The 12288-nt window shown below is 36.2% G+C and overlaps 1 protein-coding gene across 2 annotated transcripts in view; it reads right to left on the reverse strand.

Moving 5' to 3' along the window:
• The window catches only part of GRK5 (G protein-coupled receptor kinase 5), a 163590-nt gene that overhangs the window by 59422 nt on the left and 91880 nt on the right, over positions 1 to 12288 (reverse strand). For both annotated transcript variants that reach the window (XM_026669832.2, XM_087964447.1), the window contains 2 exons: positions 12149 to 12261; positions 1169 to 1246 (listed from right to left, as the gene is read on the reverse strand). In XM_026669832.2, coding sequence (XP_026525617.1) covers positions 1169 to 1246; positions 12149 to 12261 — 191 coding nt within the window. The remainder of the gene's footprint in view (positions 1 to 1168; positions 1247 to 12148; positions 12262 to 12288) is intronic.

The following is a 12288-nucleotide window of genomic DNA, read 5'->3' on the forward strand; positions in this document are numbered from 1 at the left end:
GACAGGGACAGTAGGCACGATGGTGCGCTTATGCACGCCCCCTTTACTGGATAAAAACTTGCATAGGAATGATGAATGCACCTGACCCTTACAATGTGCATAGCTGAATAGTAGAGAGTACAGGGAAAAGGACAGTTGTGCCACTAGATCAAATTACTAAAAGGGATGAAAAAAAAATCTAAATTCTACAGTCTACATTGGAAGACCACAATTTCATTAGTAACCTAATTATTGTTCAGAAATGTAACTCCACCATGCTAATTAGATTACATATTCCTAGACAAAATGGTTGGCTTATTGACAGCAGTTAATTTCACGGAGACGGGGCTGGAAAGAAACTGGAACTTACTCTATAGGAATTATTAAATTTTCTTCTGTGAAAATGGAGAGAACCACTGACATAGAGTTCAGCCTGGTTTTGCACATGAAAATATATCTATAATGGGATTGCAGTTAAATTAAATTTGTTATGAATATCCCAAGGTCTTTTGATTCTTATTATGATGTTCAGATCAATTTTATCACTGTGAAATACCTGGGCTTCAACAACATACATTATTGTTTAAGTCTGTAGGAACTGACTTCAACTTGTCCTAACAAGCAGCTCTATACAGCAGAAGTGATGTGTGATTCTGTTTGTTGAAAATTGCTTTGAAGAAATACTTTATGTCTACTTCTCATTTCTTTTAGCTCTGTTATATGTTAAAATTTAGAAAAAGCGTACCTGTCAGATTCTGCACATATACACAAGCTTTTATTGACTTGGCAATTGCTGGAGATACTGAGAACGTCTTGTAAAGTTAAATGCATGCTTCATGCAAACTTTTATGGAACAAAAGTTCCATCATAGCTCTACTATAGATCATAGAAAAATAATGGAACTTTTTGGCAAAACATAGTCATTGAATAATTATATGCAAAGAGATGGAGGACTGATTATATACCCAAAATAGATAATCTACCCTCTGTGTATACAAAGATAACATCAGGCTAAAATGACTTACTGGTACAGAATCTATTGATAATCCATAGAAATGTCCAAGCAGGCAAAATCATTCCAGGATAGTCCCACGTATAATTTTTAAAACATTTGTTGCAGAGCTTAATACTATTGAGAAATTGTTCACTAGGCATAACAGCAACATAAAAGATTTCAAGTGTTCCTTACCCCTGGGATGAGGTATTTCATCACAATTTCTTTGCCTTTCTCTCCCAATTTTTCATCTGGAAGTAGTTCATATTCTGCCTAGAAAAAAAAATGATAAATTTTGCTTCGTATTTTATACATGCATAAAGATGAATGTTCATGTATTCATATATTGTATATAAATATTCCTATACTTTTCCCATGGTTGTAAATACAAACCACATAGCACAAACATTGGCCCCCTCACATAAACCAATGATAAAGGAACAGATCTGCATTAGCAGTATAAAACCTTTTACAAGTTCCTATGTTTCTTTGGTCCTCATGATGCATGGAGGTATATATGAGGAAGGATCATAATGACAATAAATATACTTTTCAACTGTTTTGAATTTAAATCCATGGCATCTTTATGCAAGAAGGATCAGGTAGCTTGCACTATGAAAATCTCTACCTGATGAGACAAAATACTCTTCAGCCTTAAAGGTCAACTGTCTGCTGAAATTTTGGAACAAACTTGGCTGGACAGAAAAAAAGCTAGAAAGGAAGACCCTAGTGGGACCTCTCAAACTAGGCAGGATCCATATTAAAGGGAAACCACAATTTACCATATCCTATCTGCATATGTTCAATCAAGTGTGTATTTATATGTTAATATTTAAATTAGTTAACATGATATAATTTTGCTATTTTCAGTCTAAACTTGGTTATAATTTCATGGATGTATGAAAAGAATTCTCAAAGGTTAGAGTCTCCCAGATAAATGCCAAGCCAACTACTTTTTATTAATGACAGACAATGAACTTTGGCTCTGCAAAAATATACATTCAATGTGGTATGACATAATATAATAAATCATATTTGATAATGAGTTGTTTTAAATGGCAAACCAGCACTTTCAGCAATGTAGTGCTTTTGTGGGTAGAGATTTTCCCAGCTGTGAAGGATGCTACAGACCTATTTTAACAAGGTCAGTTCATTATTTGAAGGCATCTTCTTTTGAAAGCTGTCCAAAGTCATTTTTTAAAAGTATATGTTAAAATAAATAGTAGAAGTCTTGAAAGTCTTTTTTACATTACTATATTTCAAATAATTTATTTCTTTTTTTTTGTACTGAAATTTTTTCATCTTTATTTTTGGTGCTATTGTGATAAAGAATATATAATCTTTGGTTTTCAGAGCTACCCGTGCTAATTGACTAGTAATGTCTAACCAAGGACATTATAAAAGATATCATACTTTATAAAAAAAGCATATGGCAGCCATTAATTACCATTAGGTCAAAGACTACATTTTTCTTTATTGTCATAATTTAAGAAACATGGTAACATTTGTTATTAAATTTACCAATGGCTGATTTGAATTTAGGACATGTTTAAGAGGAAAATATTCAGAAAATTGAAGATTTGAAAATATGGAGAAAATTGTTTTAAAAATATTTGTTCTCCCTCCCACTCTGGATACACACATTCCTTTTCTACATTCCTTCCCAAAAATTATTGATCTACAGGTCCATCCTTCAACTTGGTGTCCTCCAGATGTTCAGGACTTCACAGTGGTATCCAAATCAAACCACCATGATATCAAATTGATGACTATGATGCAACCTCCTCACAAATGCCACAATGAAATATTAGCATCAGGATGTCTGATTCAGGTATGCAAATTTATTTATTTGATTTGTCAATCGCTTACAAGATAATAGGTATAAGTATATACATAGTTATGAATACATGAAATGGGTACATACAAGAAAAATAAAAGAAAAAATAGGACAGGGATGGTAGGCATGTTGGTGTGCTTATGCACGCCCTCTACAGACCTCTTAGGAAAGGGGTGAGGTCAATAGTAGACAGTCTAAGGTTAAAGTTTTGGGGTTTGGGGAAAAAAAACCACAGAGTCAGGTAGAGTATTCCAGACATTGACCACTCTGTTGCTGAAGTCGTATTTCCTGCAATCAAGTTTGGTGTGGTTAACCTTGAGTTTGTATCTATTGTGTGCTCTTGTGTTGTTATAGTTGAAGCTGAAGTATTCATTGACAGATAGGACATTGCAATGTATGATTTTATATACCATACTTAGATTAGACCGAAGACAGCGTAATTCAAGGTTTTCTAGGTCTAGAATTTCAAGTCTGGTGGCATAAGGTATTCTATAATGAGTAGAGGAGTGGAGAACTCTTCTTGTGAAATATTTCTGGACTTTCTCAGCTGTGCTAATATCAGATATGTAATGTGGGTTCCAGACTGATGAGCTGTATTCGAGTATTGGTCTAGCAAATGTTTTGTATGCTCTAGTTAGTAATGTGATATTACCAGAGAAAAAGCGACGTAGGATTAGGTTAACAACTCTTAATGCCTTTTTGGCTATGTAGTTACAGTGGGCTCTAGCACTTAGATCATTAGAGATGAGTATTCCAAGGTCCTTTACAGAGCTTGGATCATCAACAAGGTCTTGACTATTCAGCTTTTATTTTATTTTCTGATTTTTTTTGCCAACATGCAAGACAGAGCATTTATTTGTTGAGATTTGAAGTTGCCATTTGTTTGACCATTCTGATACATAGTCAAGATTTTTTTGAAGGGTAGCAGTATTGTCTGTGGTATTGAACAGCTTTACATCATCAGCGAAGAAAACGCAGTTGCTCTTAATATGATCACAGAGGTCATTTATGTAGAGTATGAAGAGAGTTGGTCCTAAAACACTGCCTTGGGGGACACCACTGTTGACAGGTACAGAATTTGATAGGACGCTCCAAATTTTGACCATTTGTTGTCTGTTTGACAGGAATGCTTTTATCTGGTTATGCAGTTGTCCAGAGATACCATAAGATTTTAGTTTTAGGAGTAGTTTGTCATGTACTACTGAATCAAAGGCTTTACAGAAGTCTATGTAGATTGCGTCTATTGTTTTGCCCTGATCGAGTTGTGTATTCCATATGTTTTTGCAGTGTAAGAGTTGCAGATTACAGCATGGTTTTTTTCTGAAACCAAATTGTTTATTAGAGAGCAGGTTGGTTGTCTAGATAGCTTTTTTAAGAAGTAGGCACATATTCCGTCTGGTCCAATAGATAGAGATGGTTTTAGATTGCGTGGTGCTTTTTCAACATTGTCTTCTGTAAAATTGATATGTGTTAGATCATTGTAATTTTCTGTGGTTCGGCTAGGAAATACTGGGCATGATCCATTGATGTTTACAAATACTGTGCCTAGTCTTGGGTGATGGTGGATTGGCTGAAGTAGGATTGTGGTTGAAGGTTAAAGCTGAGTTGCAGGTTGTTTGACTTACTTTTGATACAGTCAGCATGGTAGTCAATGTACAGGTCCTTCTCTCCATTGTCTAGACGGTTTTTGAGTTCTGTGCGGAGTACATGGGAGCGAGCATGTTGCTGTATGGTTAGGTCAGGGCAAGAACGGAGGTTCTTATGGTTGGTGTTGCTTTTGGCAAGTGAATTTATAGTATAAATGAATTTATGTTTGCTTGATTCATTTTTGCAAATGACCCTGCAGAAGCGTGGGGCCACAGAGCCGTCTCTGTTTTTGAGCTCTTGGCCAATGCGGGAAATGTCAAGTATTTCATCAGGGGAGATGGTTGATGCTTGATAATCACTGATGATGTTTCAGACAGTTGTGATGTCATCATTGTCATTGATGTCCTCTAGACCAAATAAGATGGTGTTTGGATGTTTCTGTTCACGCTCAACAGCTTCTCTAATGAGGATTGGGATATCATTATTTGTCTGATTTATGTTTTTTGTGGATTGGGTTGTGGATTGGGTTGTGGTTGTTGGGTAGATATGTGGTTTGTAGCTATTGGGTGTTCAGGTTTTTGCGTTGTGTCTTTTTTTTCAAGGTTGAATAATCTTCCTTTTAAAGCATCCAGGGATGCTACTATGGTGTCAAGGGATGTTATTCATGTTTCTATGGTATCAACTCTTTCAAACAGATCCAGTTTGGGTCTGCATGATTTGCAGAGGTATGGAAACTCAAGTAATCCCAAGCAGTCATGATGAGCGTATTTGTTACATAGAGAACATTTGATGGAATTTTCATTATCCTTTAGAGTTTTATAGCATTTAAGGCATGTTCAGGAGTCTTGTGGTTCATTGGTGGGGATTACTTTCTCTTTAGGTTGTGGTTTGGCATTGGATTTTTTTTCTTGGCATGGTAGGTTTGTTAAGATGGTACGTTGATTAAATTACTTAATGAAACAATTTTGGGTAATCAATATAGCCAATATCACACCAATCAATCAATTGCAATAATCTCTCTAGTCAAATAATTTTCCTAAGCAACAATCAGCCTAATCAATTACACTAATTGCTAATCAATTAATTACACTAATCATTAATCACACTGTTCAATTAAATTCACTAAATCACTAATTTTACTAATCAATTAAATTACATGAATCTTGATCTTTTAAACTAATCAGTAATCACACCATTTGCACTAAACACTCTAATCACACTAATCAATTAAAACAATAACTCAATTAAACCATTAATAAATTATTTTATACAAATTGATTATCTAATCATTGATATAGGTAATGAGGTAGAAAAGTTGTAAGTTTTGAGGTAATGAATTAATCAGTGTTTGATTAAAGTAATGAGGTAATATTGAGAGTCTGCAAGAAAAGGGTTAATTGTTTTACTAGCAGCATTTGTAACATTTTTAAATAATAAATATAATAATTTGTAACATTTTTAATAATTTGTAACATTTGCAACATTTTTATGTAATAAATATATAATTTTATATAATATAATATGTTTGATATAATAAATATAATTTTTATATAATAAATATAATAATTTGTAGCATTTGGAACATTTGTGTGATTATGCCTGTGTGAACGTGCCATTCTTTGTCTATCCTCCCAAAAGACACATTTATTTCATCTTTCAGGCATTACTGATCTTGCTATCTAGGAAGCAACAAATATCTCAGGATTTATAATGTTCAAAAAGAGTTATAAATATGTTGGGGTTTTTTGTTCATAGGCTACATCTAGGGTATTCCACAGTTCATGAAGTTAATGTAAATAATTAACAAAGTTTTAAGATCCTCACTGCTTTTTTCAAAGAGGAAATACACACTCTGTGTTCAAATCTGAAGTTGTTTCTGTCATCAGATCACATGGGAAGAAGGACAAAGCAACTGGGACAAACCTTCTGAAACTGCCTCTTCAAAGTGTTTTGATGAAAGGTACTTCATCTGCACTAATGCACACACTACTCTTTCAAATACTTTACTTAGATTCTTTAAAATGCGCAGCACTTTCAGAAATAAGTCAATATCAGAATGAAATTATTCCTCCTCCATTGACCAATTTAAAAAATGCATTCATGTGAAAAACATTCAGGTGTTGTGGTCCCTGGTGGTTTGAGGAGCTGGCAGCAGACTCAGACACTGGGGAGGAACATGGACCTGGAATCTAGGGAGGGCTTGGACGAAGAATCTGCAACCAACACAGAAATGGGGCCAGGGCCATCTGAGAGTTATGTGCTGACTCCGAAGCCTCCAGAATCTGACATCAGTGAGGCAGAGGAACAGGAGGAGCCTGTTCCCAGTGCGCACTTGTGCAGAGCTGTCAGAAGGAAAGAACAGTTCAGACAAAAGGGGTGACTCGGGAGTAAGGCTTGGTGATGATTGGCCCCTCCCATAAGACATAAAGGAGGAGTAAAGGGATATGAGCCTTTGCAGGAGGCAACTTTGTTCATTCTGATCCGTGTTGATTTTGTGCTCCATTTTGTACAGCTAATTGGCAATTTAGTCGTTGGCAGCATTTCAAGGGAGATAAAGGTGGGTGCTTATCAGCCTTATCCCGAAAGACTGTGGCAGACGTCTGTTGGACTATTCATAAACTGTTTGGGACTTATGGGCTGTGAATGTATATAATTTACAGCCATTGAAATAAAAAAAACATTGTTGGGAACAGCGTGTGATCGTTACTGTCTCAGGAAGCCTTGGTCAGAACATCAGGAGAATTAGATTCCTGATTTTGCCAAAGAAAACTCTCATGAGTCATGACCACCTGAACAGTTGATGATCCGCACAATGTCCTTAGAATATCATATCTCCTTCATTTCAGACCATGAAAATGTTCTTGAGTAAAACCGTTTCTATATTCCCCAGAGGTGCGCTTTTCTTTTTACATCTCCTCAAAAACGGACCTATGATGAACCAGCCATTCTTATAATATTATCTCAGAATATTTTAGAAATCAGCAGTACAGTTACATTTTCCTTATTAAATAGCCACTATGAAATAAATTTTCATACTGCAAGATAAGCATGCTTTAGATAAGAAATACACTGACTGTTAAAATAGACATGACTACAAACCTTCCATTCCTATTAAATGCAATCGGATGAAGCAATTAAATACCCATAAAGTCAGTACAAAGAGACTTGCAGCGTTCTTTCATAAAATTTCTTATCCATTTAGATTTTATCAGGCCACAAGTCATGTTCCTCTTCAAAGCACCAATAGACAAGAATGTTTATAGCATCTTAATGATGCTTTTTTCATCTTCCCACCATTATCACCCTTTGGAACCCATTTCAGAGATTAAGAATCATGCGCATAAAAGAGCTATTTTTAAAAAGCTTAGAAAATCTAAGAATATCTTCAACCGACATAATTCATGACTGCTGCAAAGAGAAAATAGCACATGGCAAGAAAGCCAAAGTCCTACTGATATACAAAATATTTTTAATATAAAGGGGAAATATTTCTACTTTAGCTTCTAGGCATTTCTATACATAGAAACAGAACAACAGTCCTCAACAAATTTTTATGACTTAATTCAACACAATTCTGGTCCTAACCATTATGGCTCAGTATGTGTTCTGACCAAGGCTTTCTGAGACACTAACAAACACACATAAAATCCAAGCTCCTTTTATTTTAGTTCAATGGCTGTGAATTATCATCATTCACAGCCCAGAATGAGTTTCAACTGGTTATAAATGCTCCCAGGAACGTCTCATCTGATTTGAAGTGCTGCCAACGACTAAAGTCCAATTAGTCTTTCAAAACCAAAACGGAACAAATTAACCACGGAGCTTTCAGAGTCCAAACCAATCAGAACAAATGACGTTGCTTCCTGCAAAGGTTTTCCTACCTTTGCACTTCCTTTATACCTTATGGGAGGGCAATTACTTCCAAGCCTTACTCCCGAGTCACCCGTTTTGTCTTAGCTGCTCTTGCCTTCTGGCAGCTCTGTGCATATGCACACTGGGAACAGGCTCCCCTTGTTCCTCTGCCTCACTACTGCCAGATTCAGGATGCTCCAGAGTCACCACATAACTCCCAGATGGTCCTGGCCCCATCTTTGTATCGGATGCAGGACCCTCGTTTGAGTTCTCCCTAGACTCCGTGGACTGCTCCCTGTTCTTCCCCACTGTCTGATTTTGCTGCCATCCCCATAGGCCGCCAGCGAACCACAACAGTATGATTCCTTTTTTCACATTTTCTATTTATTCATCACTTGAAAAAATATATTACTTTAGAAAAAATGAATAGTTTCATCTAAGACTTGCTTAATTATTATTTATTTTGGATGTTTTAATTCCTCCTTTGTTATTTTTATAAATAACCCAAGCTGGCAGATACTCCTACTATTTCTTCCTCCTTCTATTTTATCCACAACAACAACCCTGTGAGGTGAGTGGGCTGAGAGAGAAAGTCACTTTCATACCTAAAGTGGGACTAATTAATTCCAGAATCTATACTGTTTAGTGGTGTATATTGGAGGCAAAGACCCTTTGTGAGCTGTATGCAATGAAATTTTCATTTTAATGTATGTCAATTAGTGTACATTCAAAATGACAATAAAGTTATTCTAGGTCTAAGTCTATAAAGGAATAAATTCACAAACTTGATAACAAACTTTGCTCAGATATTTTGTAGTCTTAAAAGTAGAATATGGCAGACACCCATCAAAATTTATCCAACCCATTTTGACTGGGGAATTCCATGACATGTAATGTAACTCTGCCTTATTGTCTTTTCTTCCAGATGATTAAAAATAAATAATAACCCACAAGGGTTTATGTTATATAAGCTGGCTTCAAAAGGTTGTTTCATGTGGCTTATCACTCAATATCTAGAGGTTTTATGAAGAAATAAAAGCTATCTCGGAACAACCAAAATAGAAACATTCTGCAATAGTCATCTTCCCCAATTCCTCCCAAAGCAGAAGTATTTCATTAAAAAAATGGGGGTGCGGGAGGAAGAACCTGCTAAAATGTTCTTTACCTAACTGCAGTAAATATTGTTCTTTTTCCAGGATCCAGTCTGAGTCAGTGACTGGGACCAGAGTTTTAGTTTTCCACTGCAATTTGATTATTATTTATTATTATTTATTTATTTGTCAAGCAAGTATTAGAACAGGTATAAGTATAAACATGGCTATGAATACATGAAATGGATATGAATTTTTAAAAAAGAAACAATAGGACAGGGACAGTGCGCTTATGGTGCGCTTATGCACTCCCTGTACAGACCTCTTAGGAAAGGGGTGAGGTCAATAGTAGACAGTCTAAGGTTAAAGTTTTTGGGGTTTGGGGAAGAAACTACAGAGTCAGGTAGAGTATTCCAGACACTGACCACTCTGTTGCTGAAATTGTATTTCCTGCAATCAAGTTTGGTGCAGTTTACCTTGAGTTTGTATCTATTGTGTGTCTTGTATTGTTGTGGTTGAAGCTGAAGTCTTCATTGACAGGTAGAACATTGCAGTAGATAATTTTATGTACTATACTTAGATCGGACCGGCGGCATAGAGTTCTAGGTTGTATAGGTCTAATATTTCAAGTCTGGTGGCATAAGGTACGAGTAGAGGAGTGGAGAACTCTTCTCATGAAATATTTCTGGACTTTCTCAACTGTATTAATATCAGATATGTAACTCTTAATGCCTTTTTGGCTATGTAGTTACAGTGGGCTCTAGCACTTAGATCATTAGAGATGAGTACTCCAAGGTGCTTGACATAGTTGAGGTCATCAACAAGGTCTTGACTATTCAGCTTGTACTTTATTTTCTGATTTTTTTTTGCCAATATGTAAGACAGAGCATTTGTTTATTGAGATTTGAAGTTGCCATTTGTTTGACCATTCTGACACATAGTTGAGGTCATTTTGAAGGGTAGCAGTATTGTCATTCCTCCACCGTGATGTTTCATAGGAACACAGTGACATCAAGTTCTCAACAGGTTCCACATACACCTGTACTTCTAAAACATGGCAACTTTATGATGGGTGGACTTCAACTCCCAGAATTCCCCAGCCAGACTTGCTGACATACACTGACATACACTATTTCAGTAAACCAACAAACTGTAGAGCATTTACCTTTAAGACAGTGGCTCAGTTAAATAGACAGAGACTTGCCTAAGACTACCAACTGAATTCACAGAACAGCTAATCAATAGAGGACTTCTGGTTTGTACTCTCTGAATCGTACATTTATTTACTTGAGTAAATTCTACTCTGTTTAATGATTTAGTTTACTCCAAGACTGAGTGTTCATAGAACCAAAACTTCAATCACTGTCCCACAGGTAATACTATATAGATATTTGACAACATTACCACTCAGTGACCAGCTATTGAAACATTGCAAAAAAGTATTTGCTTTTTGATTGATTTTGAATTCTGAATTATTTTGATTTACTTCTTCTAGTATGCCTACTATGTTTAATAGCTCCAATTTTAAATGTCTAAGGCGTAAGTTTAACATCTTTGCAACATTAGGATGGATACTAAATTTTTGGACCACAGAGGATGGTCAAAAGAATAAAATGGTGGTCACAACAGTGCAATCCAAGTCTTTGCTGGTTTGTATGTGCATCACACTGTTAAGGCTTCCCTCTGCCCTTTTATGAAGCCTTTCCTGATATACTGTATTTCTAGCGTAACATATTTATTTAAATTTTTATGCCACCCATCTCGTTCTTACAGTGATATTTACAATATAATAAAAAAGTAAAAAATGTAGCACAAAATGATTAAAATTAGAAGGATTAAATAGGAAACTAAAACCAAACCAAACCAGAAGGATGGGTAATACAGGGGTGGTGACTTTCTCTCTACCCATCAGTCACTCCCGGTCTAGAATGCCTCTATTGGGGCTCCAGAACCGGCAGGAGGAACCAAATTTTGAAGGACCTCCAGAAGACCAAGAGTGTGGAGGCCAACCTTATCTCAAGCGGGATATATTCCAGATGGCAGGAGCTACAGTAGGAAAAGGCTTTTCTCCTGAACCCCCTCAGCTGAAATCTTTTGCCAGATGGGATCGAAAGTAGGCCTTTGCTGCTGGACCAAATTGAGACGAGACAATTCCTCAGTTACATATTGAGCATGGATGACTAAATCAAATCAATAATATATGCAACATATATATACTGGTAGTCCTCGACTTACAACAGTTCATTTAGTGGCCAAAGTTACAACGGCACTGAAAATAGCAACTTATGACAGTTTTTCACACTTAGGACCACTGCAGTATCCCAATGGCCATGTGATTCACATTCAGATGCTTGACAACTGACTCACATTTATGATGGTTGCAGTGTTCAGGAGCTATTTTGCGACCTTCTGACAAGCCAAGTCAATGGAGAACCAGATTCACTTAACAACCAGTTACTAATTTAACAACTGCAGTGATTCACTTAACAAATGTGGCAAGGAAAGTCGTAAAAATTGTCCCAAATTCACTTAACACACTTTTCACTTAACAACATAAATTTTTGGCTTGATTGTAGTCCTAACTTGAGGACTACCTGTACATTGCTGATACGTATTCAGACACAAGTAAACACAAAAACAGAAATATGCATATATTATACAAGCTTGGAGATAGAGGACAAAGCTTAACAGCGGAATTACAGGTACAATCTGTGAAAGAACAAAAAAAATGAAATAAATCTTTGTACCTGCACAGAGAGGCCCATAAGATACAATCAACTCTTGAAGCATTCAGAAAAACCAACTTACCACCGAATCAAGAAACTTAATACAGCATTCGAGCTCCAGGCGAGTCTCGCAGAACTGCCGAAAGAGAAATCTTCCTATTGGTTGCTTGTCACATAAACTGTAATAATCTCTCTCTGGAGGAAATAAGAAGAGAAGGAAGG

This window comes from Notechis scutatus, chromosome 4, assembly GCF_049901735.1.
Source record: "Notechis scutatus isolate UNSWTSFEM ecotype Mainland chromosome 4, rNotScu1.2, whole genome shotgun sequence".
Classification (NCBI taxonomy): Eukaryota; Metazoa; Chordata; class Lepidosauria; order Squamata; family Elapidae; genus Notechis; species Notechis scutatus.